This window comes from Coregonus lavaretus, assembly GCF_964263955.1.
Source record: "Coregonus lavaretus genome assembly, chromosome: 4".
Classification (NCBI taxonomy): domain Eukaryota; kingdom Metazoa; phylum Chordata; class Actinopteri; order Salmoniformes; family Salmonidae; genus Coregonus; species Coregonus lavaretus.
The window spans coordinates 66,293,435-66,320,092 of record NC_139991.1 but is presented as its reverse complement, the minus strand read 5'-3'; the positions used below and the strand labels follow the sequence as shown (position 1 = coordinate 66,320,092).

Below are 26,658 nucleotides of genomic sequence, written 5' to 3'. Positions count from 1 at the left end.
TCGAGATTGCTGTGGAAGAACTTGACTGGCCTGCACAGAGCCCTGACCTTAACCCGATCGAACACCTTTGGGATGAATTGGAATGCCGACTGTAAGCCAGGCCTAGTTGCCCAACATCAGCGCCCGACCTCACTAATGCTCTTGTGGCTGAATGGAAGCAAGTCCCCGCAGCAATGTTCCAACATCTAGTGGAAAGCCTTCCCAGAAGAGTGGAGGCTGTTATAGCAGCAAAAGGGGGACCAACTCCATATTAATGCCCAAGATTTTGGAATTAGACGTTCGACGAGCAGGTGTCCACATACTACTTGTTGTTATTTCTCTGCTCCAAGTGGAAATCCCCACAACGTTCCCACCCTCAATTCCTGATATGTATTAGCAGCCTGCATCATTTTTCGAGGTGGAACCTAAACAAGAATTTCCGCTCTAGGACAGGAATTACTCGAAATAGGTGAGGCAACTTCCTCTGTGGTGGGCCTTGAAGAAAGCCTACAACTACAACTATACAGCCTCAAGGACTTCTAACCTGACTCAAATACTATTTTGGTCACATGTCTACATAGAGGCCTATACAAAGTGGGGGCTGCTACAGACCTGTTAAATTCACTCTTTATGTGTGACATTAGCTTAAAACATTTGTGAAGCACACGTACATAGGCCTTATTAAGGGTTTAAGATAAACCTTAGATAAAGTTAAACAAATTCGTCACTGTAATACTTTACATTGCATAAGCTCATTCCATACAGAAGAGAAGTGTAAACCGTAGAGCTGTAAACAGTAGAGGTGTAACTGTAGAGGTGTAAACAGTAGAACTGTAAATAATAGAGGTTTAAACAGAAGAGGTGTAAACCGTAGAGGTTTAAACAGAAGAGGTGTAATCAGTTAGGAGAGTCCATGGTCTTACGTTTGACTAACAAAAAGTCCCTGAATTCTTGGTGATCTGTAAACACTGGTGGTGAGGGGAGGGGAGGTCCGAACAATGGCACACTTTCCTCAGAGAAAATCTTCAACCTAGAACACACAAAACCCTGTTATCGTTTTCACACTTACACACTCACAGGAACACACAGAGAGGTCATAAGTCAATACAATAAAATACAATACAATACAATACACAAACACTGCATAAAATACATGCCTGAAACAAAAATGAAACTGAACCCCAACATACCTGTAACTGTCATTCTGACTGTTGTATCTAACTAATGCAAATATATCTGGCAGTAAAATTAAGGAATTAACATGAACTCCCATACACTCAATACATGATTCCAACTGGCGACCCGTCATCTAGGGCAGGTGGGGCAATACCCCACCTGTTTAGCAAAAATTCCACAAATTAACTTTTAAGAAGGCACACCTGTTAATTGAAATGCATTCCAGGTGACTACCTCATGAAGCTGGTTGAGAGAATGCCAAGAGTGTGCAAAGCTGTCATCAAGGCAAAGGGTGGCTATTTGAAGAATCTCAAATATAAAATATATTTTGATTTGTTTAACACTTTTTTGGTTACTACATGATTCCATATGTGTTATTTCATAGTTTTGATGTCTTCACTATTATTCTACAATGAAGAAAATAGTAAAAATAAAGAAAAACCCTTGAATGAGCAGCCAGAAAAGGTTGCACACATTGGCCATGCTGTCAATCAAGCGTGACTTCTGCCGCGTTCAAAACAACTGGAAACTCGGAACTGGGAAATCTCAGACTTCAGTGAGTTCAAGACAACTGGGAACTCTGAAAAAAACGAGCTCCGTCTGGGAAAATACGTTTTGAACTGTCATCCAACTCGGAATTCCAAGTTGGGAACTCGGGTCTCTTTCAACCTTGTTTTTTTTTGAGTTACCAGTTGTCTTGAAAGCACCATAAATCCAGAGAATGCCAGACTTTGATGACAAAGTTTGATGACAATATCTACCCACAAGGACGGCCCTGCCACCTTCCTGTTAAAGTGAGCACAGCACAACAAGGTGAGTCCAAAAATGTATTATATGCTGCTGCATAAATTATGTAATATGCCAGGGAGATATGTACAGTGAGGGAAAAAAGTATTTGATCCCCTGCTGATTTTGTACGTTTGCCCACTGACAAAGAAATGATCAGTCTATAATTTTAATGGTAGGTTTATTTGAACAGTGAGAGACAGAATAACAACAAAAAAATCCAGAAAAACGCATGTCAAAAATGTTATAAATAGATTTGCATTTTAATGAGGGAAATAAGTATTTGACCCCCTTCTCAATCAGAAAGATTTTTGGCTCCCAGGTATCTTTTATACAGGTAATGAGCTGAGATTAGGAGCACACTCTTAAAGGGAGTGCTCCTAATCTCAGCTTGTTACCTGTATAAAAGACACCTGTCCACAGAAGCAATCAATCAATCAGATTCCAAACTCTCCACCATGGCCAAGACCAAAGAGCTCTCCAAGGATGTCAGGGACAATATTGTAGACCTACACAAGGCTGGAATGGGCTACAAGACCATCCCCAAGCAGCTTGGTGAGAAGGTGACAACAGTTGGTGCGATTATTCGCAAATGGAAGAAACACAAAATAACTGTCAATCTCCCTCGGCCTGGGGCTCCATGCAAGATCTCACCTCGTGGAGTTGCAATGATCATGAGAACGGTGAGGAATCAGCCCAGAACTACACGGGAGGATCTTGTCAATGATCTCAAGGCAGCTGGGACCATAGTCACCAAGAAAACAATTGGTAACACACTACGCCGTGAAGGACTGAAATCCTGCAGCGCCCGCAAGGTCCCCCTGCTCAAGAAAGCACATATACAGGCCCGTCTGAAGTTTGCCAATGAACATCTGAATGATTCAGAGGAGAACTGGGTGAAAGTGTTGTGGTCAGATGAGACCAAAATCGAGCTCTTTGGCATCAACTCAACTCACCGTGTTTGGAGGAGGAGGAATGCTGCCTATGACCCCAAGAACACCATCCCCACCGTCAAACATGGAGGTGGAAACATTATGCTTTGGGGGTGTTTTTCTGCTAAGGGGACAGGACAACTTCACTGCATCAAAGGGACGATGGACGGGGCCATGTACCGTCAAATCTTGGGTGAGAACCTCCTTCCCTCAGCCAGGGCATTGAAAATGGGTCGTGGATGGGTATTCCAGCATGACAATAACCCAAAACACACGGCAAAGGCAACAAAGGAGTGGCTCAAGAAGAAGCACATTAAGGTCCTGGAGTGGCCTAGCAAATCTGTGGAGGGAGCTGAAGGTTTGAGTCGCCAAATGTCAGCCTCAAAACCTTAATGACTTGGAGAAGATCTGCAAAGAGGAGTGGGACAAAATCCCTCCTGAGATGTGTGTAAACCTGGTGGCCAACTAAAAGAAACGTCTGACCTCTGTGATTGCCAACAAGGGTTTTGCCACCAAGTACTAAGTCATGTTTTGCAGAGGGGTCAAATACTTATTTCCCTCATTAAAATGCAAATCTATTTATAACATTTTTGACATGCGTTTTTCTGGATTTTTTTGTTGTTATTCTGTCTCTCACTGTTCAAATAAACCTACCATTAAAATTATAGACTGATCATGTCTTTGTCAGTGGGCAAACATACAAAATCAGCAGGGGATCAAATACTTTTTTCCCTCACTGTATACTGTAGCTAAGAAAGTAATACTAAGTGTATGTTGTGTGGTAAGCTGTTAGTAGCCCATGTGCTTCACCCTAATAATTTGGTCCCTTTCCCACTCATAACGTAGCCTACTGTTCTGACTTGATGGTGCACATGTAGCCTATAGCCTGTTTTAGAGAAATGTAATCATCAAATATTGTAAGAGCTTTCATTGTCTACTTACAGTATATGCCCCCTTTATTTATCCTATGGTTCTGACTTGGTGTACATGGAGAATACTGTAAGAACGGCCCATGTTCTGAATTCTGTCGCTAAACAAATAGTTATATTGGCTACGTCCGTCTTAGCTCGCTCATTAATGTCTTAATCGATATTGTTCCCTTATGCCATAGTTTGTACATCTCAACTGTCAGTAGAAACCACATTTGTTTAAGCAAGTCAGCCATATCAGCTATGTTTTTTAAGAAGGCAGTAAATGAGTGTCACGGTTTCGGCCGAGGCTGCCTCTCTTCCTTGCTCGGGCAGGCTTCGGTGTTCGTCGTCTCCGGAATACTAGCTGCCACCGTTGCATGTTTCTATGTTCGTTTGCTTTTGTCTGATTGTTGTCACACCTGTTATCATTTAGTGTCATTAGTGTCCTATTTAGTTCTCGTTGTGTTTGTCAGGTGTTGTGTGTGATTGTTTTCACTGTCGTGCTTTGTTGTTGGATGTATTGACTATTTGCTCGGTAGAGCTGTCCTCCATAGTTTGGAGAGTTTTGTCGCACCTGTTTGTGCGCACGTTTTGTTTCGCCTGCGCGCAGAGTTTCGCCTTCGGGCTATTTAGTGCTTGCACGGTTAGAGATTTCACTAAAGTCTTTGGAACTATACTTCTGCGTCCTGCGCCTGATTCCACCACCACACCCACTTACAACAACCTTGACAGAATCACACACCGATAAATGGAATCAGCAGGAGCCGAAGCAGCGCAGGCGACGCTGGAGGACAGGGTCCGCCAGCAAGATGACCAGATCCTGCGGATGGGGTCCGCACTGCAGGAGGTGATCACCACCATCAGAGGCTGGGAGACCCGAGGGACACCTCCACTACCATCGTCCCTGCCCGCGCCATCGGCAAGTCAGCCTCTTCCCGCTCCGGAACCCAGAGGAGTTCGACTCTCGCTCCCGAGGGCCTACGATGGGACCGCTGCCGGGTGTCAGGGATTCCTTCTCCAGGTGGAGCTTTACCTGGCCACCGTGCACCCGGCGCCCTCGGGGCACGAGAGCGTGTCCGCCCTGATCTCCTGCCTTTCCGGTAAAGCGTTGGAATGGGCCAACGCAGAGTGGAGGAGAATAGACGCTAACACCATCACCTACGACGAGTTCTCCCGCCGAGTTCTCCCGCCGCTTCAGGGAGGGGAAAGCGGCGGGGGAGCGTCTGTTCGGCCTCCGGCAGGGGAGGAGGAGTGCCCAGGAGTTCGCCTTAGAATTCCGCACTCTAGCGGCGATTGCAGGGTGGAATGAGCGGGCCCTCATCGATCACTATCGATGTAGTCTACGTGAGGACGTCCGTAGGGAGCTGGCCTGTAGGGACACCAGTCTCTCGTTCGACCAGTTGGTCGACATGTCCATCAGGCTGGATACCCTGCTAGCTACCCGCGGACGTCCCGAGGGGGGTCCGTCCATTTCACCCTCCGGCGCTTCCGAGCCGTGCCCCATGGAGCTCGGTGGCGCTGGCGCTAGAGAGAGGAGGGGTCGGAATACGAGGGGGTCCATCTCCTGCACCAACTGTGGTCGGGGAGGACACACCGCGGCTAGGTGCTGGGGATGGCCTCCTAGGGGGGAAGACGACAGGTCCCGCACTGGGGAGTCCTTCCAGGTGAGTAGGCGCCCCACTCACCCAGAGCTCTCTGTTGCACACTTTTGTATACCTGTGCGTTTTCCACAGGTAGCACCTCATTCCCAGCATAAGGCGCTGGCAGATTCAGGCGCGGCTGGGAATTTTGTTGATAAGCAATTTTGTTTAGCCTTAGGGATTCCTCTTCTACCTGTTGACGTTCCTTTCCCCGTTCATGCCCTAGATAGCCGTCCGTTGGGTGCGGGCCTGATCAGGGAGGTTACAGCGCCACTTAGGATGTGTGCGCAGGGGGGTCATCAGGAGATGATCCAGCTATTTCTGATCGACTCGCCTGCGTATCCGGTGGTGCTGGGCATGCCCTGGTTGAGTACCCATAACCCGACTATTTCGTGGCAGGAGAGAGCTCTGATGGAGTGGTCTGCTCAGTGTGTGGGTCGATGTTTAGGCGTTTCCGTAGGGGCTACCTCGGTGGAGAGTCCAAACCAGGTGCCCGCATTGCACGTTCCCCCTGAGTATGGGGATTTGGCTATTGCGTTTAGTAAGTCGAGGGCGACGCAGTTGCCGCCCCATAGGCAGGGAGATTGTGCGATAGACCTCCAGGCAGGAGCTGCGCTCCCACGGAGCCATGTGTATCCTCTGTCTCAGGAGGAGAAGAAAGCTATGGAGACTTACATGGACGAATCTCTGAGACAAGGATACATACGGCCTTCCACTTCCCCTGCGTCCTCAAGTTTCTTTTTTGTGAAGAAAAAGGATGGAGGATTACGCCCGTGCATTGATTACCGTGGTCTCAATCAGATCACGGTGAAGTACAGTTATCCACTCCCGCTGATTGCGACCATGACGGAGTCATTGCACGGGGCGCGTTTCTTCACTAAATTAGATCTCAGGAGCGCGTACAACTTGGTGCGCATTAGGGAGGGCGATGAATGGAAGACAGCCTTTAGTACCACCTCGGGCCATTACGAGTATCTTGTCATGCCATACGGGTTGATGAACGCTCCTTCAGTTTTCCAATCATTCATTGATGAGATCTTCAGGGACATGCAGGGGCAGGGGGTGGTCGTGTACATAGATGACATTCTCGTGTACTCGCCTACCCGAGTTGAGCATGTGGCCCTGGTGCGCAGAGTGTTGCGGAGGCTGTTGGAGCACGACCTGTATGTCAAGGCAGAGAAGTGTCTGTTTTTCCAGGAGTCGGTCTCCTTTTTGGGTTATCAGTTGTCTGCGTCAGGGGTGAAGATGGAGGTAGACCGGGTGTCGGCCGTGCGTAATTGGCAAACGCCAACCACTGTGAAGGAGGTGCAGCAGTTCTTGGGGTTTGCGAATTACTACCGGAGGTTTATCCGGGGTTTTGGACAGGTGGCAGCTCCCATAACGTCTCTTTTGAAGGGGGGTCCGGTGCGTCTGCAGTGGTCAGCCGAGGCGGACAGGGCGTTTGGGAGGTTGAAGGACCTGTTTACCTCGGCCCCGGTGCTGACGCATCCGGATCCCTCTTTGCCATTTCAGGTAGAGGTGGACGCGTCAGAGGCCGGTATAGGAGCCGTGCTTTCGCAACGGTCCGGCGCGCCACCTAAACTCCGCCCCTGTGCTTTTTATTCCAAGAAGCTCAGTCCGGCGGAGCGAAACTATGACGTAGGGGACAGGGAGCTGTTAGCCGTGGTACAGGCCCTAAAGGTGTGGAGGCACTGGCTTGAGGGGGCTCAACACCCTTTCCTCATTTTGACGGACCACCGTAACCTGGAGTACATCCGGGCAGCGAGGAGGCTGAACCCTCGCCAGGCGAGGTGGAATATGTTTTTGACTCGGTTCACATTTAAGATCACATACATCCCTGGGTCACAGAATGGTAAGGCAGACGCACTGTCTCGGCGGTATGACACGGAGGAGAGGTCCGTGGAGCCCACTCCCATACTGCCGGAGTCTTGTCTGGTGGCACCGGTAGTGTGGGAGGTCGATGCTGAACTCGAGCGAGCGTTACGCACCGACCCTAGTCCACCTCAATGTCCGGAGGGTCGGAAGTACGTTCCGCTCGAGGTTCGGGATCGATTGATCTATTGGGCTCACACGTCACCCTCCTCTGGACACCCTGGTATCGGCCGGACAGTGCACTGTCTTAGTGCCAAGTACTGGTGGCCCACGTTGGCGAGGGATGTGAGGGTTTATGTTTCCTCCTGCTCGGTGTGCGCCCAGTGTAAGGCGCCTAGACATCTGCCTAGGGGTAAGTTACTACCCCTGCCCGTTCCACAACGACCATGGTCTCACCTCTCGGTGGATTTCCTCACTGACCTTCCTCCTTCACAGGGGAATACCACTATACTGGTCGTTGTGGACCGGTTTTCTAAGGCCTGTCGTTTGCTCCCCATGCCGGGCCTTCCTACGGCCCTGCAAACTGCCGAAGCACTATTCACCCATGTGTTCCGGCACTACGGGGTACCCGAGGATATTGTGTCTGATCGAGGTCCCCAATTTACCTCCAGAGTCTGGAGAGCTTTTATGGAGCGGTTGGGGGTCTCGGTGAGCCTCACCTCGGGTTACCACCCGGAGAGTAATGGGCAGGTGGAACGTGTGAACCAGGATGTGGGTAGGTTTCTTAGAACATACTGCCAGGACCGGCCGGAGGAGTGGGCAAGGTACGTTCCCTGGGCCGAAATGGCCCAGAATTCCCTACGCCATTCCTCCACTAACCTAACCCCTTTCCAATGTGTGTTAGGTTACCAGCCGGTTCTGGCACCTTGGCAGCAGAGCCAGATCGAGGCTCCTGCGGTGGATGAGTGGGTGCGGCGCTCGGAGGAGACATGGAACGCTGCACACGTCCACCTGCAGCGGGCCATCCGTCGTCATAAGGCGAGTGCCGATCGCCACCGCAGTGAGGGACCGGTGTACGCACCTGGTGATCGAGTCTGGCTCTCTACCAGAAACCTGCCCCTCCGCCTGCCCTGTCGGAAACTGGGTCGGCGGTTTGTAGGGCCATTTAAAGTCCTGAGAAGGTTGAACGAGGTGTGTTACAAATTACAACTGCCTGTGGAGTATAAAAGTATTAACCCCTCGTTCCATGTGTCTCTTCTCAGGCCGGTGGTAGCTGGCCCACTCCAAGAAAGTGAGATCAGGGTGTCACACCCTGGCTCTGGGACTCATTATGTTGAGCCAGGGTGTGTTCATTCTATGTGTTCTGTTTCTATGTTTGACTGAGTGACTCCCAATCAGAGGCAACGAGTGTCAGCTGTTTGCTGGTTGTCTCTGATTGGGAGCCATATTTAACTGTCTGTGTTTCACTTTGGGTTTGTGGGTTTTTGTTCCGTGTTCGGTCAGTGTCACCGTGGACTTCACGAGTCGTGTTTTGTTTTGTTTAGAAACTTTAACTAATTAAAGTCATGTTTGTTTCTCACGCTGCGCCTTGGTCTACTTCGCTTCAAGACGTTCGTGACAGAAAAACCCACCATACCAAGACCAAGCAGCGTGTCCAGGAGCAGGCAGCCTGGACGTGGGAGCAGATCTTGGACGGGCAGGGGTCCTGGACCTGGGAGGAAATCCTGGCCGGGATGGATCGCCGGCCATGGAGTGAGACGGTGGAGGCGCGCCGTAGAGAGGAGCTACGGCGTGATCAGGGTCGTCGTCGGACGGTCGTGAGGCAACCCCAGAAAATTTTTAGGGGGGGGCACACGGCATGGACGACGGGGCTGACGGAGGAGAAAAGGGGGCGGATCCAGAAGGCCACCAGGCCAGGGGTACACCGCCCTGTACGTCCTGTGTGGATGCCTCACACAGAGTGTGTGAGGGTAGGCATTCAGCCAGGACGGGTGGTGGCCGCTATTCACTCCAGGCCTCCTATCCGTCTCCACAGCCCGGTTCGGCCTGTCCCTGCTCCACGCACCAAGCCTACGGTGTGCGTCGACAGCCCAGCCCGGCCTGTCCCTGCCACCCGCACCAAGCCTACGGTGTGCGTCGACAGCCCAGCCCGGCCTGTCCCTGCTCCACGCACCAAGCCTACGGTGTGCGTCGACAGCCCAGCCCGGCCTGTCCCTGCTCCACGCACCAAGCCTACGGTGTGCGTCGACAGCCCAGCCCGGCCTGTCCCTGCTCCACGCACCAAGCCTACGGTGTGCGTCGACAGCCCAGCCCGGCCTGTCCCTGCTCCACGCACCAAGCCTACGGTGTGCGTCGACAGCCCAGCCCGGCCTGTCCCTGCTCCACGCACCAAGCCTACGGTGTGCGTCGACAGCCCAGCCCGGCCTGTCCCTGCTCCACGCACTAAACCTACGGTGCGCGTCGCCAGCCCGGTCCGGCCTGTTCCTGCCACCCGCACCAAGTCTACGGTGCGCGTCGCCAGCCCGACCCGGCCTGTTCCTGCCACCCGCACCAAGTCTACGGTGCGTGTCGCCAGCCCGACCCGGCCTGTTCCTGCCACTCGCACCAAACCTACGGTGCGCGTCGCCAGCCCGGTCCGGCCTGTTCCTGCCACTCGCACTAAGCCAGGGGTGCGAGAAGTCAGCCTGGTAAGGCCCGTTCCTCCTCCACGCACCAAGCCAGGGGTGCAAGTCGACAGACTGGACCAGGGGCACTATGGGGGGTGTATTGGAGGGTGGTGGTCAAGGCCGGAGCCAGAACCGCCGCCGAGGAGGTATGCCCGCCCAGCCCTCCCCTGTTTTGTTTAGTTGAGGCGCGGTCGCAGTCCGCGCCTTTAGGGGGGGGGTACTGTCACACCCTGGCTCTGGGACTCATTATGTTGAGCCAGGGTGTGTTCATTCTATGTGTTCTGTTTCTATGTTTGACTGAGTGACTCCCAATCAGAGGCAACGAGTGTCAGCTGTTTGCTGGTTGTCTCTGATTGGGAGCCATATTTAACTGTCTGTGTTTCACTTTGGGTTTGTGGGTTTTTGTTCCGTGTTCGGTCAGTGTCACCGTGGACTTCACGAGTCGTGTTTTGTTTTGTTTAGAAACTTTAACTAATTAAAGTCATGTTTGTTTCTCACGCTGCGCCTTGGTCTACTTCGCTTCAAGACGTTCGTGACACAGGGAGACTCCTCCGCCCCCATTGGACATCGAGGGGGCACCGGCGTACTCTGTGCGGTCCATCTTGGATTCGAGACGTCGGATGGGGGGTCTCCAATATCTAGTGGAGTGGGAGGGGTACGGCCCGGAGGAACGGTGCTGGGTGCCGAGGAGAGACATTTTGGACCCGTCTCTCCTGACGGAATTCCATCGTGGGCACCCGACGCATCCTGCTCCGCGTCCTCCTGGTCGTCCCCGAGGCCGGAGTCGGCGCACGTCTGGAGCCGCGCGTCAAGGGGGGGGTACTGTCACGGTTTCGGCCGAGGCTGCCTCTCTTCCTTGCTCGGGCAGGCTTCGGCGTTCGTCGTCTCCGGAATACTAGCTGCCACCGTTGCATGTTTCTATGTTCGTTTGCTTTTGTCTGATTGTTGTCACACCTGTTATCATTTAGTGTCATTAGTGTCCTATTTAGTTCTCGTTGTGTTTGTCAGGTGTTGTGTGTGATTGTTTTCACTGTCGTGCTTTGTTGTTGGATGTATTGACTATTTGCTCGGTAGAGCTGTCCTCCATAGTTTGGAGAGTTTTGTCGCACCTGTTTGTGCGCACGTTTTGTTTCGCCTGCGCGCGGAGTTTCGCCTTCGGGCTATTTAGTGCTTGCACGGTTAGAGATTTCACTAAAGTCTTTGGAACTATACTTCTGCGTCCTGCGCCTGATTCCACCACCACACCCACTTACAACAACCTTGACAATGAGGCTGAATGAACTGTATCGCAGCCAGACAAGGCTCCGCTGATAGCCAGGTGTAGCGGTGGTAAGGATTCACTCCATGGTGCTGAAATTGGGAGTTTGGCCCACCAAGATTTACATGCTAAAATCGCCACTGATTATTCCTAATTTAACAGGTTGCGCCTGCAAAAAGTATATCCGGTCACAACTTTTCATGCACGCAGATGGTAAAAGAAATCGCTATGTTGTTTACTTTCGCCTTGCATAGCTTATAGACACTGGCACGGTATACAGGTGATAATGTCCATTGTATTGTGAAGGTCAGGGATGACCATTTCCTGGTTGTGCTTGTTTGGCCACAAAGGAAGGATACGTGTGAAATGGGATCGGATCATGGAGGGTTTAAATGACGGAGACGCATCCTCTCCCTCCTGGAACACTATGGTGACGATGTCATTCCCAATGTGTCTTTTCCTCTCCACCTGAAGAGCGAGAGAGAGAGAAAGAGAGAGAAGAAGAGAGAGAGAGAGAAAGAGAGAGAGAGAGAGAGAGAGAGAGAGAGAGAGAGAGAGAAGAGGAGAGAGAGTGAGAGAGAGAGAGAGAGAGAGAGAGAAAAGAGGAGACAATGAGAAACGTCACACAATAATCAAGTTAAATAAGTGCTGAATTATATCTAGTTGTCAGACAAGACAGTTTATTTCTGGCCTAATATATTAATGCCTGTTTTATGAGCATCTCAAATATAATTTCAGAGCTTCCATTCATTATTAGAATAATATTTAATGACGAAAGGTTGACACGAACAATCAAAATAAATACACAACAGTGATTTTTTGTTAGCTAGGATAATGTATGTGTTATGAGTGAGAGAGAGTGTGTGCGTTTGTGGGCGTGTGTATGTGAACAGTGCAGCACCATTCAATGGGTCATTCTCAGAGTCAAAGAGCTGATATTATTCCACTACCCTATAAGCTCATTAGCAAGCTATGGAAATTACACCACTTTCATCTTCAACTTCAGAGGCTGACAAACACACGCATGTACACAGTCATGCGTTCATACGCACACACACACACACACACATACGCAAACACACACACAATAATAATAATAATATATGCCATTTAGCTGACGCTTTTATCCAGTGACTTACAGTCATACGTTCATACGCACGCACACACACACACACACACACACGCGCGCGCGCACATTTCCCCCTGGCTAGTTTAGCAGAAGCCTGCCCCATGGTGCAGAGTGGGACTACATCCAATGTTAAATACCATCCAATTAAAGGAATTGAGTTTGTTGATGATATGAATGGATATTTTCCCTTAGGAAGGCAGAGAACACACACACACACACGTACAGGCTTGTGAGGAGAATACGTTTGTATTCATTAGGACTTTGGAATATGTTTTAGATGGAATCCAATTATGAATGTTTGTAACCCTCTCATCCAGCCTCTCTTCCCTTCCATATCCCACCCACAGATATTGGCTTTTGCTGACAGGGTTCACACACACACACACACACACACACACACACACACACACACACACACACACACACACCAGTCACACACACTCCACGCAGTAGCAAGTGGTAGCATTGTCTGACACAAAGACACTAAGAGGCATTTAGGTCGTAAGGTACAAATGTTGTAGTGGAGAATGTCAATACTTTGTTTCTTATTCGATGAGAAAATGTTTCAATTTAAGTAACTTGTCTGACTCAGTGGCGTTTAGGTGTGTGTGTATGCGTGTGTGTGTGTGTGTGTGTGTTTTGCGTGCATGTGAGTGTATGCTTTTTTCCTCTTGAGTGAGTGAATGGAGATTGAAAGACCAAGGACTAGAGAGTACTTCCTATTTCCTCGGCATCTCAACAACTCTGACCTTGAACAGATGAAAGACTAACTGAAAGGCTGGTGTATCTCGGATATGACTTAACACCATTCAGTACGCTAGATAGTAAGAGTAACTGGAGGTTAGCAATCTGATACAGAAGAGAGAGAGAGAGAGAGAGAGAGAGAGAGAGAGAGAGAGAGAGAGAGAGAGAGAGAGAGAGAGAATAGATAGATAGATAGATAGATAGATAGATAGATAGATAGATAGATAGATAGATAGATAGATAGATAGATAGATAGATAGATAGATAGATAGATAGATAGATAGATAGATAGATAGATAGATAGATAGATAGATAGATAGATAGAGGAGAAATGGAGAGGGAGAGAGAGATAGACAGAGATGGAGAGGGAGAGAGAGAAAGAGAGAAAGAGAGATAGAGGGAAAGAAAGAGGGAGGGAGTGAGAGGGAGGGAGGAAGGAAGGAAGGAAGGAAGGGTGAAAGGGTGAGATATGCAGAGGGGAATAGAGAGAATAAAAAGAGAGCGATAAAGTAGAGTCAGGGAGCGAAAGACGAGAGAGGGGGTGAAAGGGTTATATGGGGGAGAGAGTGAGAGGGGTTGGAGGACAAAGCAATAGAAAAGAGAGAGAGAGAGAAGAAGAAGATGATGATGATGATGAAAAGAATGCACAACTGACCCAGAGGGAGGGATATAGGTCTGTAGCTCTGGAGGACTGACCCAGAGGGAGGGATATAGGTCTGTAGCTCTGGAGGACTGACCCAGAGGGAGGGATATAGCTCTGTAGCTCTGGAGGACTGACCCAGAGGGAGGGATATAGCTCTGTAGCTCTGGAGGACTGACATAGAGGGAGGGATATGGCTCTGTAGCTCTGGAGGACTGACCCAGAGGGAGGGATATAGCACTGGAGCTCTGGAGGACTGACCCAGAGGGAGGGATATAGCTCTGTAGCTCTGGAGGACTGACCCAGAGGGAGGGATATAGCTCTGGAGCTCTGGAGGACTGACCCAGAGGGAGGGATATAGGTATGTAGCTCTGGAGGACTGACCCAGAGGGAGGGATATAGCTCTGGAGCTCTGGAGGACTGACCCAGAGGGAGGGATATAGCTCTGTAGCTCTGGAGGACTGACCCAGAGGGAGGGACATAGCTCTGTAGCTCTGGAGGACTGACCAGAGGGAGGAATATAGCTCTGTAGCTCTGGATGACTGACCCAGAGGGAGGGATATAGCTCTGTAGCTCTGGAGGACTGACCCAGAGGGAGGGATATAGCTCTGTAGCTCTGGAGGACTGACCCAGAGGGAGGGATATAGCTCTGTAGCTCTGGAGGATTGACCCAGAGGGAGGGATATAGGTCTGTAGCTCTGGACGACTGACCCAGAGGGAGGGATATAGCTCTGTAGCTCTGGAGGATTGACCCAGAGGGAGGGATATAGGTCTGTAGCTCTGGACGACTGACCCAGAGGGAGGGATATAGCTCTGGAGCTCTGGAGGACTGACCCAGAGGGAGGGATATAGCTCTGTAGCTCTGGAGGACTGACCCAGAGGGAGGGACATAGCTCTGTAGCTCTGGAGGACTGACCCAGAGAGAGGGATATAGCCTTGTAGCTCTGGAGGACTGACCCTCCTTACTAGTCTCCCAGTACCTGCCGCTGAAAAACATCCCCACAGCATGATGCTGCCACCACCATGCTTCACCATAAGGATGGTGCCAGGTTTCCTCCAGACGTGACGCTTGGCATTCAGGACAAAGAGTTCAATCTTGGTTTCATCAGACCAGAGAATGTTGATCTCATGGTCTGAGAGTCTTTAGGTGCCTTTTGGCAAACTCCAAGCGAGCTGTCATGTGCCTTTTACTGAGGAGTGGCTTCCGTCTGGCCACTCTACCATAAAGGCCTGGTTGGTGGAGTGCTGCAGAGATGGTTGTCCTTCTGAAAGGTTCTCCCATCTCCACAGAGGAACTCTGGAGCTCTGTCAGAGTGACAATCAGGTTCTTGGTCACCTCCCTGAACAAGGCCCTTCTCCCCCGAATGCTCAGTTTGGCCGGGCGGCCAGCTCTAGGAAGAGTCTTGGTGGTTCCAAAGTTCTTTCATTTAAGAATGATGGAGGCCACTGCATTCTTGGGGACCTTCAATTCTGCAGCAATACCCTTCCCCAGATCAACACAATCCTGTCTCGGAGCTCTACGGACAATTCCTTCGACCTCATGGCTTGATTTTTGCTCTGAATTGCACTGTCAACTGTGGGACCTTATATACACTGCTCAAAAAAATAAAGGGAACACTTAAACAACACATCCTAGATCTGAATGAATGAAATAATCTTATTAAATACTTTTTTCTTTACATAGTTGAATGTGCTGACAACAAAATCACACAAAAATGATCAATGGAAATCAAATTTATCAACCCATGGAGGTCTGGATTTGGAGTCACCCTCAAAATTAAAGTGGAAAACCACACTACACGCTGATTCAACTTTGATGTAATGTCCTTAAAACAAGTCAAAATGAGGCTCAGTAGTGTGTGTGGCCTCCACGTGCCTGTATGACCTCCCTACAATGCCTGGGCATGCTCCTGATGAGATGGCGGATGGTCTCCTGAGGGATCTCCTCTCAGACCTGGACTAAAGCATCCGCCAACTCCTGGACAGTCTGTGGTGCAACGTGGCGTTGGTGGATGGAGCGAGACATGATGTCCCAGATGTGCTCAATTGGATTCAGGTCTGGGGAACGGGCTGGCCAGTCCGTAGCATCAATGCCTTCCTCTTGCAGGAACTGCTGACACACTCCAGCCACATGAGGTCTAGCATTGTCTTGCATTAGGAGGAACCCAGGGCCAACCGCACCAGCATATGGTCTCACAAGGGGTCTGAGGATCTCATCTCGGTACCTAATGGCAGTCAGGCTACCTCTGGCGAGCACATGGAGGGCTGTGCGGCCCCCCAAAGAAATGCCACCCCACACCATGACTGACCCACCGCCAAACCGGTCATGCTGGAGGATGTTGCAGGCAGCAGAACATTCTCCACGGCGTCTCCAGACTCTGTCACATCTGTCACATGTGCTCAGTGTGAACCTGCTTTCATCTGTGAAGAGCACAGGGTGCCAGTGGCGAATTTGCCAATCTTGGTGTTCTCTGGCAAATGCCAAACGTCCTGCACGGTGTTGGTCTGTAAGCACAACCCCCACCTGTGGACGTCGGGCCCTCATACCACCCTCATGGAGTCTGTTTCTGACCGTTTGAGCAGACACATGCACATTTGTGGCCTGCTGGAGGTCATTTTGCAGGGCTCTGGCAGTGCTCCTCCTGCTCCTCCTTGCACAAAGGCGGAGGTAGCGGTCCTGCTGCTGGGTTGTTGCCCTCCTACAGCCTCCTCCACGTCTCCTGATGTACTGGCCTGTCTCCTGGTAGCGCCTCCATGCTCTGGACACTACGCTGACAGACACAGCAAACCTTCTTGCCACAGCTTGCATTGATGTGCCATCCTGGATGAGCTGCACTACCTGAGCCACTTGTGTGGGTTGTAGACTCCGTCTCATGCTACCACTAGAGTGAAAGCACCGCCAGCATTCAAAAGTGACCAAAACATCAGCCAGAAAGCATAGGAACTGAGAAGTGGTCTGTGGTCACCACCTGCAAAACCACTCCTTTATTGGGGGTGTCTTGCTAATTGCCTATAATTTCCACCTGTTGTCTATTCCATTTGCACAACAGCATGTGAAATGTATTGTCAATCAGTGTTGCTTCCTAAGTGGACAGTTTGATTTCACAGAAGTGTGATTGACTTGGAGTTACATTGTGTTGTTTAAGTGTTCCCTTAATTTTTTTGAGCAGTGTAGACAGGTGTGTGTCTTTCCAAATCATGTCCAATCAATTGAATTTACCAAAGGTGGACTCCAATCAAGTTGTAGAAACATCTCAAAGATGATCAATGGAAACAGGATGCACCTGAGCAAATTTTTGAGTCTCATAGCAAAGGGTCTGAATACTTATGTAAATAAGGTTTTTTTTTTTTTTTTTTTTATAAATTAGCAAAAATGTATAAAACCTGTTTTCGATTTGTCATTATGGGGTATTGTGTGTAGATATATGAGGATTTTATTTTATCTATTTTAGAATAAGGCTGTAACGTAACAAAATGTGGAAAAAGTGAAGGGGTCTGAATACTTTCCGAATGCACTCCATATAGCTCTGTAGCTCTGGAGGACTGACCCCATGTAGAGATTTTAACACAAAGCAGGCACACATACACACACATGCATAATCACACACGGGCCCGCCTGCCAGCCCACCCGCATGCACTCACACACACGCACGCACTCACGAACGTACACACACCTGCTGCTTGTTCTCCTTGGAGTAGGGTAGCATGGTGGAGACATGGAACATCAGCTCATGGCCCTGGTACACTGTGTAGATGGAGTTCATTCCTGTAGTGTCATCTGGAGAGAGAGGGGGAGGGGGGAGAGAGCGGAGGAGAGAGAGAGGGGGAGAGAGGGGGGAAGGGGGAGGGAGGGAAGGAGAGAGGGGGAGGGAGGGAGAGAGGGGGGAGGGAGGGAGAGAGGGGTAGGGAGGAAGAGAGGGGGGAGGGAGGGAGAGTGAGAAGGATAGAGCAGTGGGAGCAGAAGAGGAAGGGGTGCGTAGGCAAGAGTGAGAGAAAGAAAGAGGGAGAGAAATATTAAAAGAGAGAATGTGAATGAAAGACATCTCCATGGTCTGTTGCAATGGAAAAACAATCATTAATAGCAGAACCCTTGGTGTGTGTGTGTGTGTGTGTGTGGTGTCCAGGTCTTACTCTTGGTATCCAGCCCACCGCGGTAGCCTGCCCAGCCCTGCAGGGAGATGGTGTCACCCAGGAGGTTGAGGAATTTATCGAAGCTCTGGCTCCCAGTCTCTGAAGGAACAAATGAATGAGCAGGGTTCAAACTACAACTCATAGGACATTGATACTTCAAATACCTATTACTCACAATATTAGTGACTTACCGTTGCTAAACATCTCATCGTCTGTGAGCTGTCCATCTTTGGCATACAGGACACCGAATTTGAAGTTGACAGAACCCTGACAAAAGATAAGACAGATATATTGTACATCTAAGGTGCCACTATTCACTAACGTTAACTTATGGGACACTTTTATTGTCTACCAAAACCATAAAAACATCCCTGGTAGAAAAGGAGAAGGAAATCTCTAGTAAGACCATGGTCAACACCAATAACTACAATATCCACTTGAATGATATTTATAAAAGAATAAATAAATTAATACCTCTTGCTCCTCCAACACCAGTAGGTCCTATGAAGAGAAAACACACCACAGTTATCATCAGTTGCCCCTCCAATGACTCCGATGACTCGGAAATGACTCCCAATGTCCAATGACTCCTAATCTCCAATGACTCCCAATCTCCAATGACTCCCAATGTCCAATGACTCCCAAATGACTCCCAATCTCCGATGACTCCCAAATGACTCCCAATGTCCATTGACTCCCAAATGACTCCCAATCTCTAATGACTCCCAAATGACTCCAAGACCTGTTACAGTATGGGGCTAATACCATATAAATAGAGTTAGTACATGACTATTATATACAGATGTAGGCTCTTAATTTGACCTGTATTGTCAAAGCAAAATAATCCTGCAGAAACAGGATTTGAACGTTTAGTCCATAATGTTGCTTGATCCGTTTTTACTACGAAAAGCCAGAGACGGCGATAGCTATTAGCTATCCAAAAGTAGGCTACATGAAAAGTGCAATACTGTTAACATAACCGTGTTTTAGTGTGGGTTTTCAGTGAATTTATGTAAATCACAAAGCTCATCTGCATTTCTAGACCTGCTGCCGCCAGATGGCGCTATTATTCCTTACGTCATTTGTCATCCGTCACTGACGTCCTGCAAAGCCATTAATACACTTGTGTCCCCCGTTGACCGGTTCATACATAAAACATCCTCCAGTCAGGCTGCAAAGATATTGGTTTCCTCTTTAAATTGATTTAATGGCCTGTTGGTGGAAAACAACGGGAGAAATACGCCTACTGTCTTAATAAAACACAATTTTCCACCACCTTGCTAGAGTGGCTAATGCTACTTCCTGATGTTGCCCACTGCGTTCAGCCTGGGGTAAACAACAGACTGACGCGGTGTGCAACATCTGTAAATTGTCTGAAAAACAAAAATGGTGGTGGAAAATTTTGTTTTATTAAGCTGGTACGCATATTTCCCTGTTTTTTCCACCGATGGGCCTTTAAATCGAGTTAAGGAGGAAACCGACGCCTTTGCAGCCTGAATGGAGGATGTTTTATGTATGAACCGGTCGCCGAACGATAGTGGAGAATAGCGCCCATAGCGGCAGGAAAATTCTCAGCAACAAAAAAGTTAACAAATAAAGATCCTACATCTGTATGTCTGTGGCTGATACAGTGTGATCTCACCTTCTGTTTGTCTGTGGCTGATACAGTGTGATCTCACCCTCTGTATCTCTGTGGCTGATACAGTGTGATCTCACCTTCTGTATCTCTGTGGCTGATACAGTGTGATCTCACCTTCTGTTTGTCTGTGGCTGATACAGAGTGATCTCACCTTCTGTATCTCTGTGGCTGATACAGTGTGATCTCACCCTCTGTATCTCTGTGGCTGATACGGTGTGATCTTACCTTCTGTATGTCTGTGGCTGATACAGAGTGATCTCACCTTCTGTATCTCTGTGGCTGATACAGTGTGATCTCACCTTCTATATCTCTGTGGCTGATACAGTGTGATCTCACCTTCTGTATCTCTGTGGCTGATACAGTGTGATCTCACCTTCTGTATCTCTGTGGCTGATACAGTGTGATCTCACCTTCTGTATCTCTGTGGCTGATACAGTGTGATCTCACCTTCTGTATCTCTGTAGCTGATACAGTGTCATCTCACCTTCTGTATCACTGTGGCTGACACAGTGGGCTCTCACCTTCTGTATCTCTGTGGCTGATACAGAGTGATCTCACCTTGTGTATCTCTGTGGCTGATACAGTGTGATCTCACCTTCTGTATCTCTGTGGCTGATACAGTGTGATCTCACCCTCTGTATCTCTGTGGCTGATACGGTGTGATCTTACCTTCTGTATGTCTGTGGCTGATACAGAGTGATCTCACCTTCTGTATCTCTGTGGCTGATACAGTGTGATCTCACCTTCTATATCTCTGTGGCTGATACAGTGTGATCTCACCTTCTGTATCTCTGTGGCTGATACAGTGTGATCTCACCTTCTGTATCTCTGTGGCTGATACAGTGTGATCTCACCTTCTGTATCTCTGTAGCTGATACAGTGTCATCTCACCTTCTGTATCACTGTGGCTGACACAGTGGGCTCTCACCTTCTGTATCTCTGTGGCTGATACAGAGTGATCTCACCTTGTGTATCTCTGTGGCTGATACAGTGTGATCACACCTTCTGTATCTCTGTGGCTGATACAGTGTGATCTCACCTTCTGTATCTCTGTGGCTGATACAGTGTGATCTCACATTCTGTATCTCTGTGGCTGATACAGTGTGATCTCACCTTCTGTATCTCTGTGGCTGATACAGTGTGATCTCACCTTCTGTATCTCTGTAGCTGATACAGTGTCATCTCACCTTCTGTATCACTGTGGCTGATACAGTGGGCTCTCACCTTCTGTATCTCTGGGTTGAGAATCTCCCTTGGGCCTTTCTCAAACCTGTCCAGGTTCATCGCACTGCAGGGGGAGGAGAGCAGAGGATAGGAGGAGAGGAGAGGGGGAGAGGAAGAGGAGGAGAGGAAGAGGAGGAGAGGAAAAGTTCAGGAGAGGAGAAAATATAAGTGTTTTAAAGACGGGTTTACAACATTCCATTCCATGATTATCTTAAGGTATATGTTCATGTTGTTGTTCATTTAAATACAACAGACTACATATTACATATCCATATTGAATTTCTCCATGTGTTTTTAGCCTGATTCATTGGTCATATCTTAGCCTGGTCCCATGTCTGTTTGTGCTGTCTTGCCAATGTGTGACAATGACCATAGGAGTTGAAAAGACAGCACTAACAGATCTGGGACCAGGCTAGTCAGAACGATCTATGAAACAAACAATGTTTTATAATAATAATAATATGCCATTTAGCAGACGCTTTTATCCAAAGCGACTTACAGTCATGCGTGCATTCATTTTTTTTTTTGTGTATGGGTGGTCCCGGGGATCGAACCCACTACCTTTGCGTTACAAGCGCCGTGCTCTACCAGCTGAGCTACAGAGGACCACATTTTGAATGGCATCCTGAGCAGTGCTCACCTTAAGATGGATTTAACTGATAGTGTTTTGGTAGGGCTGTATGGCAGACTGATCTTCAGTGTACCCTGGGGGAGAGAGGAGAGGAGAGGAGAGGAGAGGAGAGGAGAGGAGAGGAGAGGAGAGGAGAGGAGAGGAGAGGAGAGGAGAGGAGAGGAGAGGAGAGGAGAGGAGAGGAGAGGAGAGGAGAGGAGAGGAGAGGAGATTATCTCAGGTGTGGATGTGGAAAGTAATCATCATGATTAGTCTAATCATCTACCTGAACAGAAGATAGACCTCCATCCAGACACTGATCTACAGTAAGATCAGAAATGCATGTTTCACCTTCATGCTCAAGGTTTTGCTTTGGGGAGAGTGAGCTGATCCTAAATCTGTATCTAAAGCCAACTTCCACCGAGACCAATGCTTAAGGTGAAGTATTTTGTAAGGGTAAGCTGATCCTAGATCTGTGCAAAAAGTCAATTTGTACCAATACCAATAGGCTTTGGGAAGGGTGATTTGATCCTAGATACTTACTGTCTTCCTCCAGAGGATGGCTCTGTACTGAGGGACCCGCTGGTTGTTCTGGTCGGACAGAACCACAGACAGGTAGAAGGGGTTCTTCTCTGCATCCGTACCAATGTAGTTCTGGTGGACTGGGGGGTAAAAACACATTCATTGATTTATAATTGTTGACTGTTCTGTCGTTTGTTGTATGGTCATAAGTGTGTGTTACAGTTTCTGTTAATTTCTGTCAGGAAGCCACGGTGAGGCCTAGTTTTTCCTGTATGGAATGTTGAGTAGTGTGTGCATGCATGCATATGTATCTGCTTGAATATGTGTGTGTGTGTGTGTGTGTGTGTGTGTGTGTGTGTGTGGGTGCGTGCGGGCGTGTGTGTGGGTCATACACAACAGAACCATAGACAACACCGCTTCACATTCAGCTCCCTCTCTACCTGGTTGACACAGCAACGTATTCAGACATAACACTGACCAGACCCCCCAAACCAAATAAAAAACAGGAACTCTGCCCTCTCTCGCTCCCCTCTCTCTCTTCATCCCTTTCTTTCTCTCTCTCTCTCTCTCTCTCTCTCTCTCTCTCTCTCTCTCTCTCTCTCTCTCTCTCTCTCTCTCTCTCGCTCTCTCTCTCTCTCCATCTCTCTCACCATCTCTCTCACCATCTCTCTCACCATCTCTCTCTCCATCTCTCTCACCATCTTTCTCTCCATCTCACTCTCCATCTCTCTCTCTATCCCCTTCTCTCTCTCGATCCCTTTCTTCCTCTCTCTCTCCATCTCTTTCTCTCCATTTCTTTCTTTGAATCAGTTCACTTGGACTTTTTTTTTCTGTGCTTGGAAAGCATAACACACACACACATACACAAACACACACACACCTTGCTGAAGGATAAAAGGAAGAACAAGGGAAGGAAGGAGGGGGGTAATGCATTTTTAACGATCACCATGACTCTCAGGAGGCTGTTGGCTGCTCGTGTTGACTAGGGAGCCAGTCAGATGTTAATGTTGTTATCTCCCAGCGTGTGTATGTGTGTGTGTGTGTGTGTGTGTGTGTGTGTGAAGTGAGCCTCTGCTCACCATCTTCCTCTGACTGCCGGGCCCAGTCTGCAGGTCCACTGTAGCTATGGAAGTATCTTTGGGAGCTGATAGACTACCATTAAACTAGGAGAGCTAGGGACAGGAGTTTTACCTGATCATGTGATTGGACCAGGAAAAAGTCCTGGCCCTACAGTCAGTATACTGGTCAGGTCACATGGTCTGGAAAAGTCCTGACCCCATGTAAAGCATATGGTCTTGCCTACGCTCTTAGAGAAAAGGGTTCCAAAATAGTTATTTGGCTGTCCCCATACATGTAGGAGAACCCTTTTTGGTTCCAGGTAGAATACTTTTGGATTCCAAAAGCCAAAAGGGTTCTACCTGGAACCAAAAGGGTTCTACCTGGAACCATAAAGGGTTCTTCAAATGGTTCTCCTATGGGGAAAGCTGAAGAACCCTTTTAGGTTCTAAATAGTACCTTTTATTGCACACGTGTCAGACCTGATTTTGTATTAATATTTAGGGTATTTCAATGACTTTCACACACATTTGGAGGTAAGTATTTACATATTTTTATTTGAAAGACAAGTAGTTGAATATTGCAATGTACAGTATTTGGAAATACACTTGTTAAGTATTTGAAAATACTCAAATACTGTCACGGATCCCCCCGGTACTGCTGCTCATTCCGTTCACCAGCTCCGGAGGTCTACGTTACCGGCCTTCTAGGCGTCACTGATCTGGTTCATTACCACCAACCTCGGATTGTCTTGTCTCATTGTCTCATTACACCTGGTTCCCATTCCCCCTGATTAGTATATATATGTGCCCTCTGTTCCCCATTGTCCTTGTCGATTATTGTCCCATGTCTGTTGGTCTCGTGAATACATTGTATTACAGTTTACATGCCGAGTAATTGTGCACTTGGGTCTTGTAATTGGGTCTTGTCCCGTGTATTATTTAGAGGTTTACACCTCACCCTATTGTTTGGGTTACATCTCTGTTGTTATACATATATACGTGTTTGTTTTGGGCTTCGTCCACATTGTTTTCCATGACGTACCTTATGTTGGGTTGAGAAAAAAAAAAATGATTACGTATTCCTGCGCCTGTCTTCTATCAGTATACAACGTGACAGAATAATCTACCCATAAAAATGGAGACAGTGGGAAAGGCCGAGCTGACGACCATCATAGAGGCAGTCCAGCATCACGGGGACTGTCTCTCCAGACTCAGCAGAGCCATGGACAGCGTTCTGGCAACCATCCTGCGGTTGGAGGGGAAAGTACTGGTTCCGGCACCAGCCCCAACACAACCACTACCTGCTTCCGTCCCATCTGAGCCGGTCCGCGGAATACCCGTCCCTCCTGGAGCGCTTTGACGGCGCGCCAGCAAGATGTACCTCGCTCGCTACGCCGATGCTGTCTCCGGGAGATACAGAGTTGCCACAGTCATCTCGGCACTGACCGGAAGGGCCCTGGACTGGGGTGCTGCAGTCTGGGAAACGGGCGGACCCGAGGTCGAGTCCTACGAACGCTTCACCCTCCTCTTCCGCTCGGTGTTTGATCATCCCTTGGAGGGCCAAGAGGGGGGTGAGAGTCTACTCTGACTACGCCAAGGATCTAGAACCGCCTTGGAGGTCGCCCTGGAGTCCCGGACTATCGCGGCCTCCACCCGATGGAACGAGTCGGCTCTGGTCACCGTTTTCCACAGCGGACTGCAGGAGGAGGTACAGATGGAGTTAGCCTGCCATGATGACAACCTGTCACTCGACCAGCTCATCAGCATGGCGATCCGGTTGGACAACCTCCTGCGGTCCCTACAAAGACCTGCTCGGAATCTGGAGCCCATGGCTACACCTGCTCTGTGGCCAAAGCTGATGGAGGTGGGCTCTGCACGTTTGCCCGAGGAGGCAGGGAGAGGAGACCCCCATCATCCCTCCATTCCGTATATTCGCGCCAGTGGTGTGGGACGTGGACGCCGACATACAGCAGGCCCAAAGTACGGAACCCACACCTACACAGTGTTCAGAGAACCGCGCCTACGTGCCCACGGGATTGCGGGATCGCCTCCTTTCCTGGGCGCACACGGCGCCTGTTTCGGGTCATCCTGGTATAGGCCGTACCATCGCCTGCCTGACTGAGAAGTACTGGTGGCCCACCTTGGCTAGGGATGTCCGGGTTTACGTCTCTTCCTGCTCCATCTGTGCTCAGTCTAAGACACCCAGACACCTCCCTTATGGCAAGCTCCTTCCCCTGCCGGTTCCACAATGACCCTGGTCTCACCTCTCGGTGGACTTTGTCACTGACCTTCCCCACTCCCAGGGGAACACCACCGTTCTCGTCGTTGTGGATCGGTTTTTCAAAGCTTGTCGCCTCCTTCCTCTACCTGGGCTCCCGTCAGCCATGCAAACCACGGAGGCTCTTTTTACGGGAGTGGGCGGATTTTCTACCTTGGGCTGAGTTCGCGCAAAATTCCCTCCACCACTCCTCCACTAACCTCAGTCCTTTCCAGTGCATGTTGGGGTATCAGCCGGCCCTGGCACCTTGGCATCCTGTTTTCTCTCCAGGCGACCGGGTTTGGCTCTCCACCCAGAACCTGCCCCTCCGCTTGCCCTGCCGGAAGCTGAGCCTGCGGTTTGTGGGGCCGTTTAAAGTCCTGAGAAGGGTTTATGAGGTAACGTACCATTTGCAACTCCCTGCTGATTACCGCATTAACCCGACTTTTCATGTGTCTCTCCTCAGGCCAGTGGTTCCTTGGTCCCCTCGCTGAGGCTTGACCCAGTGACACCCCACCTCCTCCTCTGGACATCGAGGGAGGTCCGGCGTACTCTGTCCGTGAAGTCCTGGATTTGAGGTGTCGGGCAGGCCGTCTCCAGTACCTCATCGACTGGGAGGGGTACGGCCCAGAGGAGCGGTCCTGGGTTCCTACGGTGGACATCCTGGACGCTTCGCTGACCAGGGATCTTCGGCGCCCTGACCGACCAACACCGCGTTCCTGTGGTCGTCCCCGAGGCCGGTGTCATCCTGCTGCTTGTGCAGCGCGTCGGGGGGGGGGGGCTCGTCCCGTGTATTATTTAGAGGTTTACACCTCACCCTATTGTTTGGGTTACATCCCTGTTGTTATACATATATATACGTGTTTGTTTTGGGCTTCGTCCATGTCGTTTTCCATGACGTACCTTATGTTGGGTTGAGTAATAACAAAAACGATTATGTATTCCTGCACCTGTCTTCTATCAGTATACAACGTGATAAATACCCTGATTCAAACAATCTGATCTCAGAGTTTCTCATAGTTTCACTTCGAAATTAGGTGTAATATGAATGACTCATTAATTCCACATGGTTACAGGGTTAAAACAGAAACAACTCAAAGGGATAATTGTAGGTATGAATTCAGAGTGGTTAAGGTCAGGGCTAAAACAAAAGTAAAAATAACACCCTGTGTACATCAAGTATCATTGTGTACTCTCCCGGCTTGCTAGAGCATTGTGAATTGCCGTGGAGCAGTTGTCTGAGCAGTGTGCTCTGACTCCGAGCCTTTACGAGTTTATTCCCACTGCTGTGCCATTTATTTATTTTTTGTGAGCGCCAAGGAAGGCAGGACCTTTTTATAAGTCGGAAATCTACTGGTATTTCTAGTGACCAGGATGGATTCAAATACACTCCCATACATTTAGCCCAGGCATTTGAAAGTAGTATATAATTCAAATAACAAAATAATTTCAAATAGTTCCAATAGAAGTAGTTGATTCAGGCCCTTTTATTAGAAAATACTCAAATACACAGAATTAAGTATTTAAATAACACATGTATTTGA

At 49.1% G+C, this 26,658-nt stretch overlaps 1 protein-coding gene across 1 annotated transcript in view; it reads right to left on the bottom strand.

The window, feature by feature from the left end:
- The window catches only part of garnl3 (GTPase activating Rap/RanGAP domain like 3), a gene marked incomplete at its 5' end in the record, with an annotated part of 174,640 nt that overhangs the window by 46,581 nt on the left and 101,401 nt on the right, over positions 1-26,658 (bottom strand). Inside the window, 10 exon segments of the mRNA XM_084159340.1 lie at positions 903-1,009; positions 1,170-1,215; positions 11,520-11,628; positions 17,348-17,451; positions 17,805-17,903; positions 17,996-18,071; positions 18,279-18,305; positions 20,668-20,731; positions 21,308-21,372; positions 21,821-21,939. Coding sequence (XP_084015466.1) covers positions 903-1,009; positions 1,170-1,215; positions 11,520-11,628; positions 17,348-17,451; positions 17,805-17,903; positions 17,996-18,071; positions 18,279-18,305; positions 20,668-20,731; positions 21,308-21,372; positions 21,821-21,939 — 816 coding nt within the window.